The following is a 26,922-nucleotide window of genomic DNA, read 5'->3' as shown; positions in this document are numbered from 1 at the left end:
CTACACTATTCCATTTTCGTCCATATGTCTATCCAATGACCATTTAAATATACTTAGTGTCGGTGAGGCTGTGCCTGTTGCAGGTAGTGCATTCCATGCCCCTACTACTCAGAGTAAAGAAACTACCTCTGACATCTGTCCGATATCTATCACCCCTCAATTTAAAGCTATGTCCCCTCATGCTAATCATCATCATCATCATCATATGAGGAAAAAGGCTCTCATTGTCCACCCTATCTAACCCTCTTATTATCTTATGTGTCTCAATTAAGCCACCTCTCAACCTTCTTCTCTCTCTAACGAAACAGCCTCAAGTTCTTCTCGGTTTCCAGTTCTTGGGATAGGCTCGCCACCAATATCCACAACAAACTAACTTACTCCCACAGTTACCTTGACTATACATCCTCACAATCTGTTCCATTCTCCCAGTTCCTCTGTCTCCAATACATCTGTTCTGATGACACCAATTTTGTCAAGGGGGCGTCCAAAATGTCCATCTTCTTCCTCAACCGAGGATTCCCCAGCAGTGTGGCTGTCACGGCCCTCTGCTGTGTTTGACCCATCTCCTGCACTTCAGCCCTCTCCCCCTCGCTTTCTTCCCACAGCAGGGTCTCCCTTGCCCTCACTAATCATCTCACCAGCATCCACATCCAAAAGATCATTTGTCATGATTTCTGCCAGCTCCAGTGGGATGCCTCCACCAGATACATATTCCCCTCCCCTTCCCTTCCTTATCAGCCTTCTGCAGTGACCTCTGGAACACCCTGGTTCACTCCCTCTCTACACCTACTGCCTCACAACACCTTCCCCTGCAACTGCAGAAGGTGTAACATGTGACCTGTTTATTTCCTGCCTCCTCTATCCAAGGCCCCTGACTGACCTTCCATTGAAGCAATGATTTATCTGCACTGCACTCAATCTATTGCAGTCACTGCTCACAATTGGTCTCCTCTACATTGAGAAGGCGAAGCGCAGACTGGGTGACCCTTTGCAGAACACATTCTGTCCATAAAAATGACTCTGAGCTTCCAGTTTCCTGCCATTCCACCACATTCCCTGAGCAAGCTGGAAGAACAACACCTCATTTTACAACTTGGTAACTCTGCAACCTTCTGGAGTCAATATCGAACTCAATACTTTTAGGGATGAGCACCTTCTCCATGGTCTGACCCCAACCCCCACACTCCAAGCTTTGTTATCACATGGGAAGCTACCACAACCATCCCATTAACAGTCACTAACGATCCCCTTGAGCAGGTTTGATTCTCCCATGCTGACTTTTACCTATTCCTTTGTCTGCACTGCTATTCTTGTCTCTTTCAGGGCTCCATCTCCAACCTATCATCTTCTCCATTCTGCTTCGGCATACACACCCAACCTTTTCCCAGTTACAATCAGTTCTCCAAGTGGGTCACGAGAACCTAAATGTTCACTATGCTTTCTCTCCACAAGTATTACCAGACCTGCTGAGTTCCTCCAGCCCTTGCTGTTTGTTTTATTCTGATTTTTTGCTCTGATTGGTGTAGAGCATTCTATACTTCATGATTGGCCAATATACTGAAAAAGGCCCTGTGATTGATTGTTATACATATTGCTTTACGATGGTGGATAAATCTATTAAAATCAACTGTTTGGTCAAATTATATGATTAGTGGAGTGGATCTCCATCTCTATGATTGGTTAATACTTGTCCTGAAGAAGGGCCTGTGCCCGAAACGTCGAATCTCCTGTTCCCTGGATGCTGCCTGACCTGCTGTGCTGTTCCAGCAATAAAGTTTCAACTTTAATACTTGTCCACCAAGTAGAACGAAATGATTGGTGTTCTCTGAGAGGTAGAGCGTTGATCGACGTTCTGATTGGTTAATATATCTGATTCTACCTATTGATTGGCTAGTGTTCACTATTGTTCTCCGGTTGGTAGAGACATACCAGCTTCTTGATTGGTCGAGCGTAGAAGCAGCATGCTCTGATTGGTTAGAATGCCTTTCCGTTCATTGATCGGTAGTGAGGCGACCGGTTTTCCTATTGGTCGATGTACAGGTCTCCGCTCGTTGATTGGCTAGTCATCCGGAAGGGCGGGAGATCACGTAGCTTTGTGATTGGTTAGTCTTTGAGGTAGCGGCGATGTAATTGGTTCGTATTGTGTCCTGATAGAGGACAGTGTCCCCGCCCCCACCCGGTCAGTGAGTGGGCGGAGGCGGGAGGTTTGAGCCGGTGGGATGTTAGCCTCACCGGCCGCGGCCCCGGCCCCGGCCCCAGGCTCGGGCCTGGCCTCTCCGCCCTGGAAGCTGCTGTCCGGACAGTTACGGCAGGCCTCAGCCTCAGCCTGGGGCCCGGGCCGGTGGGTATTGAGGCGGGAGGCGAGCGGCCGGCCCCCGCTGGAGCTGGGCCTGGTGTGGATGCAGGGCACGGTGCAGGAGGTCAGGCCCGAGGATCACATCAGTCTCCGGCTGCTCGACCCGAGCGGCACCTTCACCGTCACCGGGGCGGACCGTGTCCCCAAGGGGAGGCCGTGCATCGCCGCAGGTACTGGGGGGGGTCAAAACATGCAGTTCACCGGAAATTACCCCCTGCCCTCTGACCCCACCAACAGCCCTGCCCTCTGACCCCACCACCAGCCCTGCCCTCTGACCCCTTCCTCACTAGCCTCTGCCCTTTGACCTCCCCACCGCACCCTGTAATTTGACCCCCTCCACTATCACCCCAGCCCTTTTGACCCCACCACCCCTGCCCTTTGACCTCCTCCCCCACCACCCCCTGCCCTTCAACTCTTCTCTCCCCCACCAACCACTTCAATCTCTTACTACACTCCTCTTCAACTCCAATTACCATCCCCTGCCCCCCCCATTCCCCCCTCCAACTTCCTCCCCCACCCCCCACTTTTCTGAACCCTTTCAAGTTTCACAACATCTTTCCGATAGGAAGGAGACCAGAATTGCACACTGTATTCCAACAGTGGCCTAACCAATGTCCTGTACAGCCGCAACATGACCTCCCAACTCCTGTACTAAATACTCTGACCGATAAAGGAAAGCATACCAAATGCCTTCTTCACGATCCTATCTACCTGTGACTCCACTTTCAAGGAGTTATGAACTTGCACTCCAAGGTCTCTTTGTTCAGCAACACTCCCTAAGACCTCAACATTAAGTGTATAAGTCTGGCTAAGATTTGCTTTCCCAAAATGCAGCACCTCACGTTTATCTGAATTAAACTCCATCTGCCTCTTCTCAGTCCATTGGCCCATCTGATCAAGATCCTGTTGTAATCTGAGGTAACCCTCTTCGCAGTCCAATTTTGGTGTCATCTGCAAACTTACTAACTGTACCTCTTATGCTCGCATCCAAATCATTTATGTAAATGACAAAAAGTAGAGGACCCAGCACCGATCCTTGTGGCACTCCACTGGTCACACGCCCTCCACTACCACCCTCTGTCTTGTACCTTTTGAGTCAGTTCTGTATTCCATCTTTGGAATCTGGGAGGAAGCGAGAGCACCCGGAGGATACTCGCACTGGCACGGGGAGAACGTGCAAGCTCCATGCAGACAGTCACCTGAGGAATCAATCCTGGATCCCTGGTGCTGTGAGGCTGGTGCAGTGCTAACCACTGAGCCACCATGCCACTCCAAGCATAGCCATGTCTGAACTTAAGGTTTTCCCTGTTTATATTCTGAATATGGAGAAAGTGAGGAAGGGCATTCCTGAAGAAGGGCTTATGCCCGAAACGTCGATTCTCCTCCTTGGATGCTGCCTGGTGTGCTGTGTTTTTCCAGCACCACATTTTTCGACTACATTCTTAATATGCAGATTTGTGTTATTTAAGTGATGAATATAGCTGTAAGGTTTAAATCACTGAATGTTTAGCTGTCAAATTTATTAAGCTTACAGCAAGTTGTGTGACTAGGGAGTATTGGGCATAACCAGTGACTCACCTTAATTTTTAACTTCAGTGTGTAGTGACTTGGTGGAATAGATCTCATCTGTCTTTTTATAGAAGCCCCCAAACTGGAGATATTTATTCTCATGAAATAGAGATTGGAGGGCGGAAAGATTCAATGAACTTAGTCAGGTGATGAGGCTGAAGATTTCACTGAATGATCTTGCTGTGTGCAGCATCTGATTTTCTCTCGCTGTGTGGTGAAGTTGATGCCACTTTCTTAATGGAGAAAGTGAGGACTGCAGATGCTGGAGATCAGAGCTGAAAATGTGTTGCTGGAAAAGCGCAGCAGGTCAGGCAGCATCCAAGGAGCAGGAGAATTGACGTTTCGAGCCCTGAAGAAGGGCTCATGCCCGAAACGTCGATTCTCCTGTTCCCTAGATGCTGCCTGACCTGCTGCGCTTTTCCAGCATCACATTTTCAGCCACTTTCTTAATGGTCTGTTGCAGCTGCTAGGTCTTATCAGTTTTCCCCACCTGTTTTTACTCTCCAGTGTTGCTGGCATTCCTGATCTCTGTGTACATGGCAGTGATGTGGTGGTGGTGGTGGTTGGTGGGGGGGGTGGAATTGTTTGCAAGAGACTGCAATGTTGTGTCTGGTTAAATAGATACAAACTCGGTGGTGCTGTTTCACATTGTACCTTCTCCTTGCTGCAGGTCAGGTGATTGCTTCGTTTGGCAACACAAGCCTCCTCTTTGCTCATTTGTGCAACTACCCCTGGCAGCAGTGAAGGTGTAGTGGGCAGAAGGAAAAAAACTGTTCAATAATTGTGTCCACAATATAGTCAGTGGAAAAACATATTAAGCCTGCTCCTGGGCTAGTATTAATTTTCTTTTATTTCCTGTTGTTTTGCTGCAGTCAAAGAATTTGCTGGCAATGAACCTTGGAGCCATGAATTTTAATGGTTGCATTGTATGAGAAAGTGAAAGTTTATCTGCATTTGTCATGCTTCAACAGACTCCAGTGTGGTTAATTCTGTCAAAATGGTTATACAATAACTTTGTCATGCACTTAATTTATGAGCGAGCATATTGGGTGTGCGTGAAGCTGCAGGAGAGGTAAGGGAAGAATGGTCAAATGGAGATGTAATGACAGTTTCACAGTGAGAAAACAGAGTGACCTGTTTGGCTGAAAGTTCACTACGTATTAAAAACCAAGACGAGAACCAAAAACTGGTTTGTGGTTTATTTTTCTAGCTTTGAGGAAGTCTGAGCTTAGCGTAATTGACCTTGAAAGGGAGAGCCAGTAGTCTGAAAGCTGGGTATGGACAATGAGGTGAAATGGTACCTTTGGCAGACGGACCAACAATGCAAGTTCCCTGGGCAGTGAGTTCCTTTTTTAACCCTGCTCCCCCTCAACCCCCTGTCTACGGAATATGTTGGCAAAAGGAGAAACCTGTCAGCCCAGCATTGTTAATATTGCACATGTATGGCGTTAATATCTCTGGACAAACGTTTGGGGAGGGTAGGACGTAGATGCTCTGAAGCAGTGAGTAAATTAGGCCAGTATTCTCTGAAGTTTAGAGGAATGAGAGGTGATCTCATTGAAATATACACTCTTCTGAAACAGGGTTTTTTAAAAATTCTTTTGTAAGATGTGGGTGGTACTGCATTTGTTGTTGTCTGGCCCTGTTTTTGAGTGAATCAGACATGACTGAACCAGTTCTCCTTTTCATAGTGGTTGATAGTGACCATTGCCAATGGCTTCCTTTATATCCCAGCTCTATTCACTTGAGTTTAAATAGCGCCCACTGTTGTGGTGTGATTAAAACCCAAGTTCCCAGATAATTATTGAAAACAACAGATCAGCCAGCATCCTTGGGGAGAGAGAGCAAGCTAACATTTAGAGTCCAGATGACTCTTCTTTGAGCTCTGAAACATTAGCTTGCTATCTCTCTCCATGGGTGCTGTCTGACCTGCTGTGATCTCCAGCATTTTGTTTTCAGTGCAGATTCCAACAGCTGTGGTAATTTGGTCCCAGAGCATTAGCCTGAACCTTTTGTTTTTCCTAATAGAAACAACATTACCACTGTGCTACCATCACCTCCCTGCTTGCTGGGGAGTTGGCAGGATCGATTCTGGTCAAGGAATCTAAAGTTCAGTGGCACAGTCTCAGGATAAGGGGCTGATCGTGTATTTCTCTGAAAAGGAATTCCTTTACTTGAAGGGTTGTGAATCGTTGGAATTCTCTTCCTCAAGATTGTGGATACTCCATTGTTGAATGCATTGGATTTTGAATGAAAAGCTTTTGACTTGCCAAGAAATTGAAGGGTATGGAGAGGGAATGGGAAAATAGATTGAGGTGTAAGATTGTTGGTGGTCAGTCAGGCTAAAACTATTTAGATCTTGTACTTGGCTGTATACGATTAAATCTTAAGCTTTTATCATGCCTCCAGGACTAGTGAGGCTTGAATATTAGCTAATTTTCCGAAGTCAGTGAAAACATCAGCTCATAAAGTTCTGAGATTTAATTCCTGGTTTGTAGGACTAGGGAGGAAAAGATTTCTAAAGAAATTAGGAGACCAAAGAAAAATGCTGGTGGGTAACATTAAGGAAAACCTAACGGTGTTTTCTAAGTACTTTGAGGTAAGAGTGAAGACGAGTGGAGCTGAAAAACTTAGCTGAGGTTTAAATGAATACTTTGCATCTCTATTCCCTCTGGTGGATGGTGAAGATTTAAAAATCAGGATGGTGAGTGGGAAATGTGGTACATTTGAATTAAATTTGAAAGGAATGAGGTATCTGTGGTTTTAGCAGGTTTGATATAAGAAAACCAAAGGCCAGTGTAATAGGGAAACTGTTGGAAAAATCGGTCTTCGCTTGGAGAGGCAAGGATTAATTGAGGATAGTCAGTGTGGCTTTGTAGGGGAGAGATGTCTAACATGTTTTTCAAGTAGTTAAGTCCCAGTTGATGTAGTGTACATGCACTTTGCTAAGACTTTTGACAAGTCTTATGGCAGACTGGTTGAGAAGCTAAATGCCCGTGGGATCCAGAGCAGTTTGGTAAATTGGATCCAATATTGATTTAGTGGAAGGAAGCAGAGGGTGACCATCCAAAAATGTTTTTGTGATTGGAAGCCTGTGTCTAATGGTGTACCACTGGGTCATTGCTGGATCACTTGCTTTTTTATTTGTGTACATTTTAGGATCTAGGCATTAAGGTAGGAAGTATGACAAGTGCATTTGGAGGTGACATGAAATTCGGTGTGGCAAGTAGGAGGAAAGCCTTAAACTACAGGACAATATAGATGGGTTGTTTAGTGGGTGAACAATGCTAAATAGGATATTATTCTGAAAAATGAAATAATCCATTTTGGACAAACTAGCAATGCAAGTTAGGACTTTTTTTCTCAAGGAGAATTGCTAGAGGAGTTCAAGTCATCAGTCTTGACAAATTAAATAGGGCAAAACTTCCCATTTGTGAAAATATAGAGAGAAAGAGCACACGTTCAAGATAGCCAGTCTCTGGGTTACAAACTGATTCTGTCAGAACATAATATAGTACAATATAAAATATCTGCTTGGAAGTGAGAGTGACTGTTTGCATGTCAGGTCCTTAATAGTATGATGGGATCTCCTTTGAAAGTATGATATTCTGCAGTTAGAGACCCCTGTAATTAGTAAAATAGGAAAAGTGATACAGAAATGACTATCATGCAGCAAGAGGTAGGATCGGGAATGCACTGCCTGATGTGTGGTAGAGGCAAATTCAAGTGAGGCATATAAACGGGCCCTGATTGTTATCTAAAAAGGAAATGTGCAGGGATATGGAGAGGTGAGAGAATGCCCTCAGGTGAAATTGAAGGGCCAGCGCATAGGAGGCAAATGGCTGCCTGCCCCATTAACATTTTGTAACTGAGCAGTCTGATTGACATTTGCATCCACTGTGCACAATAGTTGTTCTGATAGGGTACAGGAGGGGCTGCAGACACCTGTGAAACCATTCCAGCACAAGTCATTGGAGATGTACAGCTCAGAAACAGACCCTTCGGTCCAACTCGTCCATGTTGACCAAATATCCTAAGCTAGGGCAGCACAGTGGTTCAGCGGTTAGCACTGCTGCCTCACAGCACCAGGGACCTTGGTTCAATTCCAGCCTTGGGCGACTGTCTGTGTGGAGTTTGCACATTCTCTCTGTGCCTGCATGCGTTTTCTCCAGGTGTTCCGGTTTCCGCCCACAGTCCAAAGATGTACAGGTCAGGTGAATTGGCCATGCTAAATTGCCCATAGTGTTAGGGGCATTAGTCAGAGGGAACCGGGTCTGAGTGGGTTACTCTTCGGAGGGTCGGTGTGGACTTGTTGGGCCGAAGGGCCCGTTTCCACGCTGTAGGGAATCTAATTTTTATTTTAATCTAGTACCATTTTCCAGCACTTGGCCCATATCCCACTAAACCTTTCCTATTCATATACCCTTCCAGATGCCTTTTAAATGTTGTAATTGTACCAGCCTCAACCACTTCCTCTGGCAGCTCATTCCATACGTGTACCACTCTCTGCATGAAAATGTTGCCCCTAAGGTCCTGTTTAAATTTATCTTCCCCCTCCTTTCCCCCCCACCTAAACCTATGCCCTCTAGTTCTGGAGTCCCCCACTTTAGAGAAAAGATTAGATTAGATTAGATTAGATTACAGTGTGGAAACAGGCCCTTCGGCCCAACAAGTCCACACCGACCCGCCGAAGCGCAACCCACCCAGACCCATCCCCCTACATTTTACCTCTTCACCTAACACTATGGGCAATTTAGTATGGCCAATTCACCTGACCTGCACATCTTTGGACTGTGGGAGGAAACTGGAGTACCCGGAGGAAACCCACGCAGACACGGGGAGAATGTGCAAACTCCACACAGTCAGTCGCCTGAGGCAGGAATTGAACCCGGGTCTCTAGTGCTGTGAGGCAGCAGTGCTAGCCACCGTGCCGCCCCTCTTGTCTATTTACCCTATCCATGTCCCTCATGATTTTATAAACCTTTATAAGGTCACCCCTCAGCCTCCGACGCTCCAGGGAAAACAGCCCCAGCCTGTTCAGCCTCTCCCTATAGCTGAAATCCTCCAACTCTGGCAACATCCTTGTTAATCTTTTCTGAACCCTTTCAAGTTTCACAACATCCTTCTGATAGGAATGATACCAGAATTGCATGCAATATTCCAAAAGTGGCCTAAACATTACCTTACAGAAGGTAATTAGTAAGGGTCAATCAGCTGACTAACTTCAAAGTCATCATTGTCATCCATGTTGATATATCCTGCAGAATTCATTTGACTCGACTGATTGTGCCAAAGGAATGCTTAAGTCCAGAATGTAGTCTAATATCTAAATGTAATTCAAAGCTTGTTTTAAAAAAATGTAATGTGCTTGTGTGTGAAATAAGGGGTCTTTATTTATATTGTACAAAAGAAACTTGACCTCACTGTAATGAGTTTGATAAGCTTGCTCACACTCGAGCAATCAGCAATGTGTGCTGCTTAAAACGAGTTTAATGCTTCAGACGTGCAAAAAATGCTTACAGCTGTTCCAGTAAATGTAGTGCAGGCGACATGGGTGCTTTGATCTGTCTGGCAATAATTGGGTGCCTGTGGCTAAAATTGGGGTGGTTATTAGAATGAAACCTTCCGAAGTGCTGACTGACAATTCATAGCACAGTCATGTGATTAAAATGACAGCTCCCACACATCTGATGCACCCGTTAAAAGTGTTAATAAACATGTTTTGCTGAAAAATCACATTTTCAGTGAACTGTGTTTTGGAGTGCACGAAGTGTGAATAATTTACCTGAGCATTGAAACTCAATCTGATGAAATCCTTTTAATTTTGTCTGCTTTTCTTATTTCCAGTCCTCCTCTTTAATGAGGGATTAACTGCCGACAACTTTTCCTGCAGTTTTTTGGAAAAACTCCCTTTAACTTTCTGTTTTATTATTTCTCATGGCCTCGTGGTAATTCATGCAACTTAAGTCAAATTCCTTGAATTTTATTTCTAGAGTAGTATTTGTATTATTTGGCGCACACCAGCAGGAGGTGGTGCCAGTAAATCCGAACATGCTAGTTAAAGGAAGGAATGCTGACTTTCATAGTAACCACACAAGCGTTCAATCATTTGGGTCCTGTCAGTACATAATCGGCCTGGGAGCCCCACACAGTCATTGGAATCAAAAAGATGAATGAGTACTCCAATAGCAAGCATCCTATGGAAATAGCAGTTGTTGTTTTTAATCTATGCTGTTATTAAACCTCAAAATGGCCAGCTGAACACTGTCTTGCCAACATAGCAGCACTTGGGCGCCAGTTATGATTGGTAGTTTCTGACAGAGGTTTATCCTATTCTGGGAGGACATTGGAGATTCTGGTTAGAGCACTCCAGTTTGTGTGGTGCTGGGCCATGTACCTTTGGCTGTAAACCTGACAGCAAACTTGACTTTCAGTATTTTGTGGTGTGTCTATTGGAAATCAATCTGCACTCAGCAGTAACATGGTATCTATTTTAAGAAGAGTTCATTCATAAATCCATTATTGTTTAGGGCAATGGTTGTAATCTCAATGCATAGATTCAAATCTCACCACAGTAGCTAGTGGTATTTAAGTTCAATAAATCAGGAACATAAAACTTTCTGGTGACAATGACAGTTGTCACTTTTTTTTAAAAGAAAAGCAAACTGATTTACAAATGTCCTTTAGACAAGGAATTCTGTTCTCAGCAGGTCTGGATCTGTAAGCATTCTCAAATCAGAGAATGCTATTGTGCTCAGCACTTGCAAAGCCAAAACAGATTAGATTAAATAACTGGTGTTCCTTTGTCCATCTGGACTGCTGAATTTGAGACACAGTTTTCAAGGATGGGTTCAACAAGCCAATCTAGTCTGCTTGTTGATCACTAAAATGGTGCTAAGTAAACTTGGCAGGTAAAAGCAATTATTGAGTAAATATTTATGCTATTTGGCTGAACTGATAAGTTAGTGATGTGTCCTCTCTTCTCCATTCCAATGTGGAATTTAAATTTGTATCCCTGTAATTTCTGGTTTTGGTTCAATGCCCCTTTTTAAAAAAAACAAGCAATTATTTTAATTTGGTTTTATTGACTTATTTTGGTTTGGATTTTCAAGAGTAGAGCTGTGGTTGCGAAGTGGTCAGGTATTGGTCTTGTAAACGTGGAAAAGTCGGTGCTTACTGAAAGTTTCTCGATTTCTTTGAGTGGAAAACAATCTTTTGTCCAGCTGCTCCTAGAGAGGCAGCGTGTGTTGAAGTCTTCTGCAGGGCTGTGTGCTTCAGAGGCTGAAGTGTGTTACCTCCCCATGATATGTTTTAGATTTGTTTCCTTTAAGTATTTGTTTTTGCTACAATGTTTGCTTTTTTAGTTTCTCAGAAGTATGTAAAGTGACAACACTGGGGTATTGGTGGGTAGGAGACGGAATCCAATATTACCTGTCTCTGTACAAATGTGCTGTTAAGAAAAGGATCTGACTTTAGTTTCACACTTCACCCATAAGGTGACTTCATCATTGGTGAACAATCTAGGCTGATACTTTGTAATGCTGAGAGAGGGCCGCACTGTAGCAGGGTGCTGCATCTTGGATGTTGTGTTTAGCTAGGGCATTGCTTTAGCCTCCCAAGTGAATGTCAAAAATTTGCAGGCAGTATCCCTAAAATAGGTGATCACTTTGTGATCTCATGGCTGTTTGTTGTGTGCCTGTTGACTGTACTGAATTGTGATGGCACCTACATGTCATCGGTTGTAGTTTCCTTTAGTATGTTTCAGGCAGCCCATTGTAATTGAAGCTTCAGTCATGATGGAGGGTTTATAGAAGTGCTTGTCAACTTCTATAAACTTCTAGAAGTTACATTGCTTGTCAAGCATGGTGGCCAAAAGAGACTCTGATTAGCTTCCAAATTGTACTGCTTGTCTAACGGAAGAAGAGAAAGTTTGTGAGAAGATTTGTAGCTCGGGTGCTCGTTGCTGTAGTTCTGTTCGCCGAACTGGAAGTTTTTGTTGCAAACGTTTCGTCCTGTCTAGGTGACATCCTCAGTGCTTGGGAGCCTCCTGTGAAGCGCTTCTGTGGTGTTCCCTCCGGCATTTATAGTGGCCTGTCTCTGCCGCTTCCGGTTGTCAGTTTCAGCTGTCCGCTGTAGTGGCCGGTATATTGGGTCCAGGTCGATGTGTTTGTTGATGGAGTTTGTGGATGAGTGCCATGCTTCTAGGAATTCCCTGGCTGTTCTTTGTTTCGCTTGCCCTATAATGGTAGTGTTGTCCCAGTCAAATTCATGTTGCATTTCAGATCTGCTGAACCCTCAGCAGAAGTCTTGTTCTTGCAGTGCTCAGTAAGATGACTGTGTTTCTTTACGATTATACTTCAGTAGGGTTAGAGGCTGAATGATTCCTGATTCTACCCTAAATGCTACTTTGCTTGAGTCTTTACAAAGCTGTTGAAAACAAAATAGTGGAAGCTATCAGTTTTGTTATAGTTGTCGTGACTCCTGCATTCATTACTTTTCAGTGACAGGCTGTATTCCAATGCAACTCAAATTGTGATCACACACTGGAGGACTTTAAAGTTAACTTAAGATAAACATCAAATCGTGATCTGGGCCACAGAATGCTGTTACTTGCTGAGATTCCACTGGCTTCCATCATCTAGAAGGACAACGGCAGCATATACATGGAGCCACCATGACCTGAAAGTTTTCCTCCAGGCTACCTGGCATGCTGGCATGGAGCAATATTATTGTTTCTTCCTTCAGTGTCGCCAGTCAAAATTGTGAAACTCCCTTCCTAGGAGTCAACCCTCGCTGACTGCAAAGATTCAGGAAAGCAGATCACACTCACTTCTCAGTAGGAATTAGGGTTAAGAGAATTGTGAAGGCTAGATAACTGAAAGAATTTAGAGTAGATGGATGGATTTTTGAAGTGTATAGGAGCGGAGGGCTATGGGGAACTGATATGAAAGAGGAGTTGAGGCCAATTAGCCATAATCTTGTAAAATGGTGGGGTGCGACTGAGGGGTTAAATAGTTTATTTCTGCTCCTATTTCTTATGTTCTTGTACGTAGTTAATTAAAATGTCTTCAGTATTTTATGAAACAAAATCCTTTTGTACAGAATGATAGTTATAAGCTGTGTTCTGGTATATTAAATATCAATTTGAAAGGTTACTGACCAGAAATGTCAGTTGTTTCTCCACTGCCTGATCTGCTCAGTTTATCAGGGTTTTTTAAATGTTTCTAGCATGTGCAGCATTTAACCTTTGTGCTTTTTACAGTATTTGGTTTTTGGATTGTAATCTTAACTGATTTTTTTTTTGTTACAGGAAAGTATGTGATGGTGATGGGAGTGATCCAATCGTGCAGTCCTGAGCCTATAATACGGGCTGTGAAGTTGACTGACCTCTCTGGTAATGCTTTGCACAGGAGCATGTGGCCGCTTGAAGTGGAGGATCTTCAACAAAACATCCCATAGGCCTGTGCAAATAGACACCACCTCATTGACTTTGCATCAACTTGAAGTGCAAAACAATGTGATCGGGAACAGAGTAAGGAAATTGCAATCTTCAAAAAGACTCCAAAACACACAACTAATCAGTGCCTTTATGGGCAAATATTTAAAAAGAAACGATGTTTTCTGGCCCATATGTTTATAGTTTGTTTTACTGTGAAGAATTTGTATCTGCTAAATGTTTGGATCCAGATGATAAATGACAGGACATTTCAACTCAGATGTTGGTGACCATAGGGAAATAACTGATGGTGTGTCATAGTGGAGTAAATGCTAAAAGTTGCTGTCAGTCTCGCCTAAACAGTTTCTCGATAACTTAGATTCTTGGAATTGGATCGTAACCTCAACTGTTCTTCATCATTTCTATTTTACTTAAAGTTATTGTCAGGGCTTTATTTTGCCAACTGAAAGAGGAAGAGAAACTTTCGTTCGCTATACTTCCCACATGCTGGTTAAAGCACTGTAGTTTTTCCAGGGGGGCCTGTCTGAACTAGGACGCTTGATTATTATGTGTCCAAGGTTTAAATAAAATGTACTATGTGAGCTAAATACCACATTACATCTTTAATATTTTCCTTGTTTTTTAATCTGTTCAGGCTGACATTTTTATTTTTAGCCTCGGTGAATTTGTAGTCAAAGTATTTGAGAGAAATCTACAAAATGTTCTCTCTAAGAGGGTAAAGAAACCAACGTTCCATCAAATTATGGCAGTAATGATTTGATGCCTCACTCTATCCTTCACTATCACCATGCCAGCATGCAGGATTCCCCTGTGCCATTTGATGTCTCTGGTTTTGTCTCCTGTTATCCTTTCTCAGGTCATAGAGTCATAGAGATGTACAGCACGGAAACAGACCCTTCTGTCCAACCTGTCCATGCCGACCAGTAATCCCAACCCAATCTAGTCGCACCTGCCCTATATTCCTCCAAACCCTTCCTATTCATATACCCATCCAAATGCCTCTTAAATGTTGCAATTGTACCAGCCTCCACCACATCCTCTGGCACTCATTCCATACATGTACCACCCTCTACATGAAAATATTGCCACTTAGATCTCTTTTGTATCTTTCCCCTCTCACCCTAAACCTATGCCCTCTAGTTCTGGACTCCCCCCACCCCAGGGAAAAGACTGTCTATTTATCATATCCATGCCCCTCATAATTTTGTAAACGTCTGTAAGGTCACCCCTCAGCCTCCGACACTCCAGGGAAAACAGCCCCAACCTGTTCAGCCTCTCCCTGTAGCTCAGATCCTCCAACCCTGGCAACATCCTTTTAGATGAACCCTTTCAAGTTTCACAACATCTTTCCGATAGGAAGGAGACCAGAATTGCATGCAATATTCTAACAATGGCCTAACCAATGTCCTGTACAGCTGCAACATGACTTCCCAACTCCTGTATTCTTTATTCTGACCAATAAAGGAAAGCATACCAAGCGCCTTCTTCACTATCTACCTGCATTTCCACTTTCAAGGAGCTATGAACCTGCACTCCAGGGTCTCTTTGTTCAGCAACACTCCCTAGGAGCTTACCATTAAGTGTATAAGTCCTGCTAAGATTTGCTTTCCCAAAATGCAGCACCTCGCATTTATCTGAATTAAACTCCGTCTGCCACTTAGCCCGTTGGCCCATCTGGTCCAGATCCTGTTGTAATCTGAGGTAACTATCCTCGCTGTCCACTACACCTCCAATTTTGGTGTCATCTGCAAACTTACTAACTGTACCTCTTATGCTTGCATCCAAATCATTTATGTAAATGACAAAAAGTAGAGGGCCCAGCACCGATCCTTGTGGCACTCCACTGGTGCTTGAATGAGCAATAGTTGAGTTGTTGTAGTCACCATAGTGGATTTTGAATTGCACCAGTACTGATCTTGTTCTGCATCTTAGTCCAACAGACTACAGCTTCCAGAATGTAATTAATAGTACTAGAGGAATAGGATGGAGCATACAGCTAGCATGTTCTTTAAAAGATTTGCATTGCTGCCAATACATACAAATTGCTATGTATCAAGAGTATCTTGGTTTTCTGATGGGACAAGCAAAATATTTTTCACCGCTTTATGATTGAAAATTAGATCAGCATGTAAAAACCTTAGCTGCATTCACAGTTATTTATACTTGTCAGCTTTCTGCTTTCAATACTCAGTGATTTACATTTTAAAAAGTCACATTTCCTATCATTATGCTTCAACCTGCAGACATCTAACTGCTCCGTTTTCTTAGCCTGCTGGACACACTTTCCTCATTCCTGAAAAAGGGCTTATGCCCGAAACGTCGATTCTCCTGTTCCTTGGATGCTGCCTGACCTGCTGCGCTTTTCCAGCAACACATTTTCAGCACTTCCACATCCTGTCCATTCTCTAAGTGTCAGTATTCTGACTTCTATTAGCTGGTCAGATGTGGGTGTCGCTGGCTGGGCCAGCATTTATTGCCCAATCCACGTTGCCCTTTAGAAGGTGGTGGGTGAGCTGCATTGCTGCAGTACATCTGCTGTAGGTAGACTCAAAATTTATTCAAGGGGGAATTCCAGGATTTTGACTAATTGTGAAGGAACGGTGATGTGTTTCCAAGTCGGGATGGTGAGTAGTTTGGAGGGGAACTTGCAAGTGGTGATAGTCCCAGGTATCTGCTAATGTCCTAGGTGGAAGTAGTCATGGGTTTGCACGATGCTGTCTAAGGATCATTGGTGAATTTCTGTAGTGAATTTTGTAGATAATACACACTGCTGCTACCGGCCATTGTGGAGGGGATTATGGATATGGATGAGGTACCAATCCAGCAGGTGACTTTGTCCTGGATGGTGTCAAGTTTCTTGAGTATTTCTGAAGCTGCACCCAGCTAGATAAGTTAGGAATATTCGATCGTACTCCTGAGCTGTGCTTTGTATTTGGTGGACATGCACTGAGGAGTCCGAAGATGAGTTATTTCCTGCAGTATTCCTAACATTCGACCTGATGTAGCCAGTGTATTTGTGGCAAGACCAATTGAGTTTTCGATCAATGGGAACCCTGAGGATATTGATGACGAGGGTTTTGGTGATGGTAAAGCCATTGAATGCCAAAGGTTGGTGGTTAGATTCTTTTATTGGAGATGGCCGTTGCCTGGCATTTTTGTGGTGTGAATATTATTTGCCATTTTTCAGCCCATACCTGGATTGTTGCATCTGAGCATGGCTTGCTTCAATATCTGAGGTGTTAAATATTTGTGCAAACATCCTCACATCTGACCTGATAATGGAGGGAAGGTCATCGAAGCAGCTGAAGATGGTTGGGTCTAGGTCACCACCCTGCAGGATTGCTGCAGAGATGTCCTGGACCTGGGTTCACTGGCATCTAACAACCACAACCATCTTCCTATGTGCCAAGTAGGACACCACTAGTGGAGAGCTTGCCCCAAGTTGTAGTTTTGCTAGCATTCCTTGATGCCACATTTGGTTAAATGCTGTTGCTGTCACCTCATCTCTGGAATTCAGCTCTTTTGTCCATGTTTGAACCAATGATGTCAGGAGCTGAGTGACTGGTGGAATACAAACTGGGTGTCACTGAGCAGGTGTTGCTTGACAGCACTGTTGATGACTGTGCAGCCCTTTACTGTTTGAGAGTAGACTGATGGGGCGATCATTGGCAAATTGGGCTTGTCCTGATTTTGAGAACAGCACATACCTGAGCAATTATCTACTTGGTTGAGAGTGGGGGTTCTGATGAATCCTGATGAAGGGCTTATGCCCGAAATGTTGATTCTCCTGCTCGGATGCTGCCTGACCTGTGCTTTTCCAGCACCATGCCATCAACTCTAATCTCCAGCATCTGCAGTACTCACTTTCTCCCAATTATCTACATGGTCAGGTAGATGTTAATGTTGTAGCAGTAATGGACCAGCTTGACTAGGAATGCCGAATAGTCCGGAGTACAATCCAGTGCTATTGCTGGAATGTTGTCAGAATTCTTAGCCTCTGCTGTATCCAGTGCTTCCAACTGTTTATTGATAGCACAAGGAGTAAATTCAGTTATTGGCTTGAATATAGAATAATTGTTCCTTCTCTGTCACTGGGTTCAAAACCTCGAATTCTACACCCTGATGAGCATACCTGTATGTAGACTGCAGCTACTCAGTACCAGGGTGTGGTGCCAAAAGCACAGCAGGTCAGGCAGCATCCGAGGGGCGGGAAAATCGACGTTTTGGGCAAAGTGATGAAGGGCTTTTCCCCAAAACATCAATTCTCCTGCTGCTCAGATGTTGCCTGACCTGCTGTGCTTTTCCAGCAGCGTACTCTCAACTCTAATCTCCAGCATCTGCAGTCCTCACTTCCGTCTACCCCAATACCAGTTCACTACCACAATCCCAATGGCAACGGGATTTGATAACAAAGGCAGACCTAACAGCTGATGCCTGTGCCCAACAATGAGCAGAGAAATATTGTGCAAAGTGAGGAAACAGGTGTCATCTGTGCCAAGACTGTATTTGGAAAGCTTTCAGCATTTTCTTTAACCTGTGCTTACTTAAATGCAAATCTTTTAATTACTACATTTCATTGCCTCAGCATATCTCAACCTGCTTTATAATCAATAAATTACCTTTTGAGGAGGTGTCATTGCTTTAATTTGAGAAACACAGCCAATTTTCACGCCCAAGTTTCACAAATAACAATGTGAAGGTGCTCAATATTTGTGATGTTAGTTGGGGAACAAATACTGGCAGCAAAACCTCTAAGGAGGTGGTATTATTCAATGCACTAAGAGGTTATGTACAGCGACCTGAGAGCTAACAGTCTGAAACTGAATGCAGCACCTCTGACAGTGCAAAATTCCCTCTCTACAGCACAGGACTTTTTTTTTTGGCTTGGGTGTTGGACTTGGCACTCACAACTGTTCGGTTTGGGCAAGTGAACCATGCCTGTTATTGAGCTAAATAACTTTGGTTGCTAGTGATGTCACTAATGTGGAGTTATTAAGTTTCATTTCCTCACTCTGGGGCATACAGCTGGGGTTTTTTATAGACATACATCAATTTTGCATTTCTCCAAAGTTGTGTGTGTTATACAGAAATCATGGTGCTATCTTTAAGATGACTCAGTTAACTTTTCGTTTTTCAAAGCAACACCCTACAATGGACTTTTTTAAAAATTTGGGAATTTTTAAACTTGGAATTTTTGAAGAGCCTTCTGCTTTTGCAATGGTGCGACCAGGAGATCCTGTGGATCGTGGTATAGATAATGTGAAGGCAGCTGATGTGCTTACAATAGACAATGCCTTCAACTATTTATAGTAATCCAGAGCCCCATTCTAACACTTAATGGGCATGAATTTGCAAGTCACCATGGCAAATGGTAAAATTTGAATTCAGTAATGGAAAATCTGGTGATTAGATTAGATTCCCTACAGTATGGAAACAGGCCCTTCGGCCCAAAAAGTCCACACCGACCCTCCAAAGAGTAACCCACCCAGACCCATTCCCTTTGACTAACGTGATTCCTGAAGAAGGGCTTATGCCCGAAACGTCGATTCTCCTGTTCCTTGGATGCTGCCTGACCTGCTGCGCTTTTCCAGCAACACATTTTCAGCTCAGTAACGTGCATAACACTATGGGCAATCTAGCATGGCCAATTCACCTGACCTGCACATCTTCGGACTGTGGGAGGAAACCGGAGCACCCGGAGGAAACCCACGCAGACACTGGGGGAATGTGCAAACCGCACGCACGCGCGCGCGCACACACACCGCTGTGAGCCACCGTGCTGCCCATGATGTAGTTGTTGTTAACAACTCGTCCAGTTCAATGATTGTTAAAGATGGAAATCTGCTGCACTTACCTGGTCTGGCTTACATGTGATTCCAGAGTCTGCACCAATGCAATTGACTTTTAACTGCCCACTGCAATTGCCAGGAATCTGTTCACTGGGAATTCAGCATAGGCACCCGATGCCAACCTTGCCTGTGACGCCCACATCCCATCTTTGAAGAAATTTACTATTAACTCATCATTTGATTCAGTTAGCTGCTGTTGAATATTAGAAAGAAAACTGTCTTTCCAGCCTACATTATTTGTCCTGTGTTAGCATGTGGTGATGTAACGCACAAGTCAGTCAGATGTTTAGACTTTAAAGGATAGGGTGAATTTGCCGGAAGGTCGTAATTTTATTGAATGGCGAAGTAAACTCAAAGACCCAAATAGTCTGTTCTATTCCATAAATGCTCTTTCTGAAAAGATGTAATTGGTTCATTATCTGCTGGTGCTTCATCCTGCACTTTTCAGTGAGCGGTTAGTTTGCCTTTGTCATTGCCTTCCACGTTCAGGCAGGGTGAAGAGGTCTTCCTAGGTCTATTACTGCCCGAGTTGGCATTGGACCTACACTGTCAGCATGACAATGAACTACAGATTATCCATTTAGCCAAACAAGCTAAACAGCTCTCCAAGTGAATACGCCAACTCCCATTTCCTGTGTTCCCATGAGCATATACTGTTTTTCCAATAGTGGACCATTTGCAAATATGCTGAGGAATGTTAAAATGTGGGGTTTATAAGCAGGAAGGAAGATTGGTCACAATTCATTCAATCTCGAATGTAGGCTTTGGGATTAACAGTGAGGGAATGTGGAGGTGAATCAAACTTTTGGGAGGGAAGGGGGGAAATTAAAAAGACATAAACAGTTCTCAAATCCAAGAATTTGCAGAAGTTCTTATTTGGTTTTCAATGACGTAATCAGCTTCTATCATGACTCCGTTTTCTGTAAACTGCAGAATTTTATTTTCAACAGACAGTCTAATTTCCCTAAATGTCAAGAAGAAATATTGTTTTTTGTCTTAAGTCAGAGTTTATAAACTGTCTTTGAAGCGGTAGTTGTGTGAGCACATAGCAGCTTGGCTCGTACCAACACAATCAGCAATAAGGAAAGGATGAGATCAGTTCAGTTTCTAAACCATACATAGTATAGGAATATTATGAATCACTATTGGGACCACTGTTATTTGTGATATACATAAATGATCTGGAGGAAGGTATAGGTGGTCTGATTAGCAAGTTTGCATATGACACTAAGATTGGTGGAGTAGCAGATCGTGAAGGGGACTGTCAGAATACAGCAGAATATCGATAGATTGAAGAGTTGGGCAGAGAAATGGAGTTCAATCCGGGCAAATGCGAGGTGATGCATTTTGGAAGCTTCAATTCAAGAGCGAACTATACAGTAAATGGGAAATGTCCTGGGGAAAACTGATGTACAGAGAGATCTGGGTGTTCAGGTCCATTGTACCCTGAAGTTGGCAATGCAGGTTGATAGAGTGGTCAAGAAGGCATACAGCATACTTTCCTTCACCGGATGGGGTATTGCGTATAACGATTGGCAGGTCCTGTGACAGTTGTATAAGACTTTAGTTCAGCCACATTTGGAATACTGCGTACAGTTCTGGTCGCCACATTACCAAAAGGGTGTGGATGCTTTGGAGAGGGTGCAGAGGAGGTTCACCAGGATGTTGCCTGGTCTGGAGGGCGTTAGCTATGAAGAGAGGTTGAGTAGATTAGGACTATTTTCATTAGAAAGATGGAGATTGAGAGGGGACCTGATTGAGGTCTACAAGATCATGAGAGCTATAGACAGGGCGGATAGCAACAAGCTTTTTCCCAGAGTGGGGGACTCGATTACTAAGGGTCACTGGCTCAAGGTGAGGGGGAAAAGTTTGAGAGATATGTGTGGCAAGTTCTTTACGCAGAGGGTGGTGGGTGCCTGGAATGTGTTGCCAGGTAGAGGCGGGCACAATAGCGTCATTTAAGATGTATCTTGACAAGTACATGAATGGGCAAGGAGCAAAGGGATACAGATCCTTCGGAAATAGGTGGCCGGTTTAGATAGAGGATCTGGATCAGCACAGGCTTGGAGGGACGAAGGGGCTGTTCCTGTGCTGGAATTTTCTTTGTTACTTGTCCTTGAATCTTTGAAGGACAGAATAAGCACTACATTATTGTGGCAATCCTTTATACAGTTGGTTTCAGAGCAGGATACCGTCTACACCTAATCTCAGTGAAGACTACCCTCTGCACATGGTGAAATTCACTGAGACATGTCTTTTTTTTATTGTAGGGTGTATTCTACATTATTAAAGTGACATAATTGTTTTTTGGCCATGAGATCATTAGGTATGAAATGCACACCCACAAATTACAAGTGTTGGTGAAATCTGGTTCAGCGACAAATAGCTGCTTTTAACCTTCTCTATTGCAAGGTTAATGCTTGTGTTCTCTGGGGCAGTACTGAAAGCTGCCAAAGTGATTAGCTGTCCAAGGGAAACAGCAGTTTTTATTAGGGTTATGGGTGATGGAAATGACAAAGGGGTCACTACATTGCATTTGTTTCTTGGTGTTTAAAAACAGACCAATCTTTAACTTCTGGCAGACAGTATTTATTTTCTGTTAAAGGTGAAATGAGTGAAGGAGAGTGGAAAAGCTATATTCCATCTTTCTTTCTGTGGGAGCTGCTTCAATGCATCATTATTCTAAATGCTTTCATGGGATGTAGGTGGCACTGCTGTTGAACGTAGCTCTGGGAGGGTTATTACTGACAGGTGCCCTAAGCAGCACTCACTGTGTTGTCACTGGGACCTGAGGCCAAGATCATGTCCAAGGAGTGACATTTACAAACTACTGCTCAAAGTTTCTGTCTCAAACTCTCTCTTCTCAATACAATCAGTAACTAGTTACTAATGTGCAATAAATTGCAAGGTGGCACAATGGCTCAGTGGTTAGTAGTGCTGCCTCACAGCGCCACAGGGACGTGGGTTCAATTCCTGCCTTGGGCAACTGTCTGTGTCTGTGTGGGTTTCCTCTGGGTGCTCTGGTTTCTTCCCACATTCCAAAGATGTGCAGGTAAGGCGAATTGGCCATGCTAACTTGCCCGAAGTGTTAGGTGCATTAGTCAGGGGTGAATGTAGGGGAGTGGGTCTGGATGGGTTGCTCTTCGGAGGATTGGTGTGGACCTGTTGGCTGAAGGGCCTGTTTCCACACTGTAGGAAATCTAATCTAATCAAAATTAAATCTTGTTAATTAAAAGAGACTCGTCCAGGAAGTGGCTTTCCTGTTGTCCACTAGACCAAGTAGATTCTTTAGTTTCCAACTCTTAAAGCAGGCAGTAGCAGTAATCTTCAGTCCATATGACACAGTAAGCTGGCATACCTAAACAACAACACGCAATGGCAATAGATGTTGTCCACTCCTAACTGTCCCTTGAGTCAACTACATCGCGATGTGTCTGAAGTCACGTGCAGGCACGAATGGGGAAGGATGGCAGAGTTTCTTTCCTCAAGGACGGTAGTGAGCCAGATGGGATGGGTATTTTATCATGATAAATGATGATCATCATGGCTTTACTGAAAACTATCTTTGTATCCCAGGATTGATGAACTTGAATTCCGTGAGGTGCCACGATGGGCATTACACCAGGGCAATTGGCTGGCCTCCGGAAATACTCCTCATTACCAGTGTGCCAACATCACCACACCATCTCTCACCATGTGCCAACATCACCTCCCCATATCTCACCCAGTATGCCAACATCACCTACCCATCTCTCACCCAGTGTGCCAACATCACCTCCCCATATCTCACCCAGTGCGCCAATATCACATCCCCCATATCTCACCCAGTGCGCCAATATCACATCCCCCATATCTCACCCAGTGTGCCAACATCACCCCATATCTCACCCAGTGTGCCAACATCACCACCCCATATCTCACCCAGTGCGCCAACATCACCATCCAATATCACACCCAGTGTGCTAATATCACATCTCCCATATCTCACCCAGTGCCCCAATATCACATCTCCCATATCTCACCCAGTGCCCCAATATCTCATCCCCATATCTCACCCATTGCGCCAATATCACATCCCCATATCTCACCCGGTGTGCCAACATCACCATCCAATATCACACCCAGTATGCCAATATCTCATCCCCATATCTCACCCAGTGCGCCAATATCACATCCCCCATATCTCACCCAGTGCGCCATCACCATCCAATATCACACCCAGTATGCCAATATCACATCCCCATATCTCACCCAGTGCGCCAATATCATATCCCCATATCTCACCCAGTGCACCAATATCACATCCCCCATATCTCACCCAGTGCGCCATCACCATCCAATATCACACCCAGTATGCCAATATCACCACCCCATATCAAACCCAGTGTGCCAACATCACATCCCCATATCTCAAAAAGTGCGCCAACATCACCATTCCCATATCCCACCCAGTGCGCCAATATCACCACCCCATATCCCACCCAGTGTGCCAACATCACCACCCCATATCCCACCCAGTGTGCCAACATCACCACCCCATATCCCACCCAGTGTGCCAACATCACCACCCCATATCCCACCCAGTGTGCCAACATCACCACCCCATATCCCACCCAGTGTGCCAACATCACCACCCCATATCCCACCCAGTGCGCCAACATCACCACCCCATATCCCACCCAGTGCGCCAACATCACCACCCCATATCCCACCCAGTGCGCCAATATCACCACCCCCTATCCCACCCAGTGCGCCAATATCACATCCCCCCATATCTCCCCCAGTGGGCCCTTTCTTACACTGGAGGATATTTAGGGAGTGTAAACCATGGTACACTTGATGGACACAGCTCACTTGACATGAAACTGGAACAACAGACATGTTCATTGTCAGACTGATTCATTGTCGAATATAATTTTACAGAACAATTCAGTGGCACTAACAGAAACGGCAAGCCACTTGTCATAGCAGAAACACATTGCGTTTGCGTTCTTCAACAGGAAACATATGAAGGAGAGAAAGTTCCCAAGTATATTTCCCTTTGCAACTTTCTTGGTCTTGTAAAATCTAACCGGAACCATTTCTCCAAGAAGACATGTTCTTGTTAGAGAGAGAAGTTGGGAATGGGGGAGACGGAATGTGAAATTAATGCCGACAGTACTTTTTTGGGAATTAAAAGTTGTGGGATAGCGTGTCCTCAGAGGACAGACTGTTCTCTCCCAGAGTTGAACACTTAGCCACAGGGCTTGCCAAGAACTAAACCAACTCTTGACACAAACTATACAGCACTAGTGAACTGCCACAGCTTTCTCTCCGGCCTGCTATAACGTTGTGGGTTAAAGCCTTTTTTCCATGGGGTTGTGAAATGTAGTAGAAATTGAGCTGAGCATTAGCTGCATATATGAAGGGTGATTGTAGCTGCTTTACACAATTGCTGCCTTGTGAATGCTGCAGCATTATCGGAAGCTTGTTTCACTTGACATCCTTTAACAAAAGTTCAAAAATGTCAACGTGTCCCAAATCTAGGGGATACCACTCAACTGCAGACATGTGTCACTGAGGTTTTAACTTGCAATCTACCAACTCAGTCTCAACTAAGATTTTGTTCTGAAGTAGGGTCACTAGGGAGTTGAAATGCTAACTCTGAGCTTTGTCTCCACAGAAGCTGTCAGATCTGCGGAGTTTCTCCAGCAATTTCTGTTTTTTGTTTCAGATCTCCAGCATCTGCAGTTTTTTTTTTGTTTTACAATAACGATTTTGGGCTGATTCTAAACGCAAGATCAAAATGCACACTGTCTTGGTCCTCAGAGATATTCACCCTCCAGTGACCTGCTTTACTTGGGTTGTGTACCAGATAATTATTGGTACTTTCCATGGTTGTTTTTTGGGGTATCAATGGGCACAACATGTAACAATTTTTATGGTGTGGCAACCTGTACTTAGCATTGCAATGTCTTGCAAGTTAAATTAATGGTGCTCAATCCTTCCATTCAAAACTTAGATGTTGGGGCACATTTAATAAGAGTTAGAATCCCTATAGTGCAGAAAGAGGCCATTTACCAACTCTCCAAACAGCATTTCACCCTATCTCCACATTTTATCATGGCTAATCCACCTAACCTGCACATTATGGAGTAATTCAGCTTGGCCAATCCACATAACCTACACATCCTTGGACTTTAGAACACAGCCAGAGTACCCAGAGGGGACCCACATAGACCATGGGAGAACACGCAGAGTCCACACAGTTATCTGAGGCTGGAATTTAATCCAGGTCCCTGATTCTGTGAGACAGCAGTGCTAACCGCTGGACCACTGTCTCTGCTTTGTAAAAAGAGTTCCCAATCAGCTGGGCTAGTGAGGAAAAACATTAACAGCATTGACTCTGTCTCTTCTGCTTTCCATGTTTCACCTGGACTGCTACCTACTGGACAAAATACTTCCTTTTGTATAATATTGCACTATATATAAAAACATTTGATCTCCATAAACAGTAAAATATTTACATTTTTTAAATAAATAATATTTCTTGCAACTGGCTGTTTCTATGTACGTGTGATGAGGCATTTTTTTCCCGGCTGCTTTTCCTGTTCTGTGCCCGCGACTCCATGGTCAGTGCATCTACAGTGGAACAGAGAGAGAGAGAGAGAGGATGGTTTAAAGTTTGGAGAATAGAGCAAACCCCCAGCTTTTCAGGGCCAGTAATTGCTGGAGAATCTCAGCAGGTCTGGCTGCGTCTGTGGAGAGACAAGAGCTCGGAAGGAGGGTCACTGGACTCGAAACATTGACCGTTTCTGCTCCACAGATGCTGCTAGACCTGCTGAGTTTCTCCGGTCATTTCTGTTTCTGTTTCAGATTCCCAGCAATCACAGTTCTTTGTTCCATTCCAATTTTGTTGTCTCGAGTCTTGCTGAAAAGACAGAGACATTGTCAAAGCTTCTTGTCTTGCACCATCAGACAAAATTCAAGAATGATTGAATGATCTTTCACAACAATTAGATTACATTACAGTGTGGAAACAGGCCCTTCGGCCCAACAAGTCCACACCGACCCGCCGAAGCGCAACCCACCCATACCCCTACATTTACCCCTTACCTAACACTACGGGCAATTTAGCATGAAAAATTCACCTGACCTGCACATCTTTGGACTGTGGGAGGAAACCGAAGCACCCGGAGGAAACCCACGCAGACACTGGGAGAACGTGCAAACTCCACACAGTCAGTCACCTGAGGTGGGAGTTGAACCCGGGTCTCTGACACTGTGAGGCAGCAGTGCTAACCACTGTGCCACCGCGCCGCCCACAATGTATACCACAGGAAAAGGTTCCCATTGAAAGGGAAGCCAATTCCAATTGGAGAATGCAAAAGAGAATTATTAGCTCCCCAAGATCCTAAGTAATTGGAAACAGTAGAAAGCTTCAACAGATTTATTCCGTTTGCAGAGAATGAATCACTATTGTGGGAAAAGATTTGCTAACCCACGATAGGCCCACAAAAGCAAAATTGGCCAAACTGTACCAGAACACCCAGAATTCCCGAGCAGCTCACAAGCTGGATCAGACAGCATGCAGACAAGGGAATACACTTTAAGCTCCCATGGACATGACAGAGCACCACAGATATCTCAAAGCCCCAAGGACAATTTCACAACCCAGCAATACCAAAGCCACACAGAGAGGCACCAGCAAG

At 44.2% G+C, this 26,922-nt stretch overlaps 2 protein-coding genes across 7 annotated transcripts in view; one reads left to right on the top strand and one right to left on the bottom strand.

Annotated features, from left to right (window-relative positions):
• The first annotated feature begins 2,202 nt into the window (after nt 1–2,202).
• On the top strand, nt 2,203–18,011 carry rmi2 (RecQ mediated genome instability 2). The gene is made up of 2 exons (XM_043711040.2): nt 2,203–2,526; nt 13,236–18,011. Exons 1-2 carry the CDS (start codon nt 2,220–2,222, stop codon nt 13,382–13,384), a joined length of 456 nt encoding a protein of 151 aa, XP_043566975.2. The 5' UTR covers nt 2,203–2,219; the 3' UTR covers nt 13,385–18,011.
• A 6,131-nt stretch (nt 18,012–24,142) lies between these two features.
• LOC122560847 (syntaxin-binding protein 4) overlaps nt 24,143–26,922 on the bottom strand; it is a 136,150-nt gene continuing 133,370 nt past the window's right edge. For all 6 annotated transcript variants that reach the window (XM_043712009.2, XM_087997664.1, XM_087997665.1 and 3 more), the window contains one exon: nt 24,143–25,852. In XM_043712009.2, the coding sequence (XP_043567944.2) occupies nt 25,743–25,852 (110 nt within the window). In that variant the 3' untranslated portion in view covers nt 24,143–25,742. The remainder of the gene's footprint in view (nt 25,853–26,922) is intronic.

Source organism: Chiloscyllium plagiosum, unplaced genomic scaffold (assembly GCF_037043375.1).
Source record: "Chiloscyllium plagiosum isolate Xiang-an unplaced genomic scaffold, Cpla_swu_hap1 HiC_scaffold_20, whole genome shotgun sequence".
Lineage (NCBI taxonomy): Eukaryota > Metazoa > Chordata > Chondrichthyes > Orectolobiformes > Hemiscylliidae > Chiloscyllium > Chiloscyllium plagiosum.
The sequence above is the reverse complement of the archived record's forward strand: the minus strand, read 5'-3'. Positions and strand labels throughout refer to the sequence as shown.

Bases quoted from the DNA above. Each gene is read 5' to 3' on its own strand.
- rmi2 (XM_043711040.2), top strand. From the start codon at position 2,220: ATGTTAGCCTCACCGGCCGCGGCCCCGGCCCCGGCCCCAGGCTCGGGC. The intron at 2,527-13,235 runs GTACTGGGGGGG...TTTTTGTTACAG, and splicing joins GAGGCCGTGCATCGCCGCAG to GAAAGTATGTGATGGTGATG.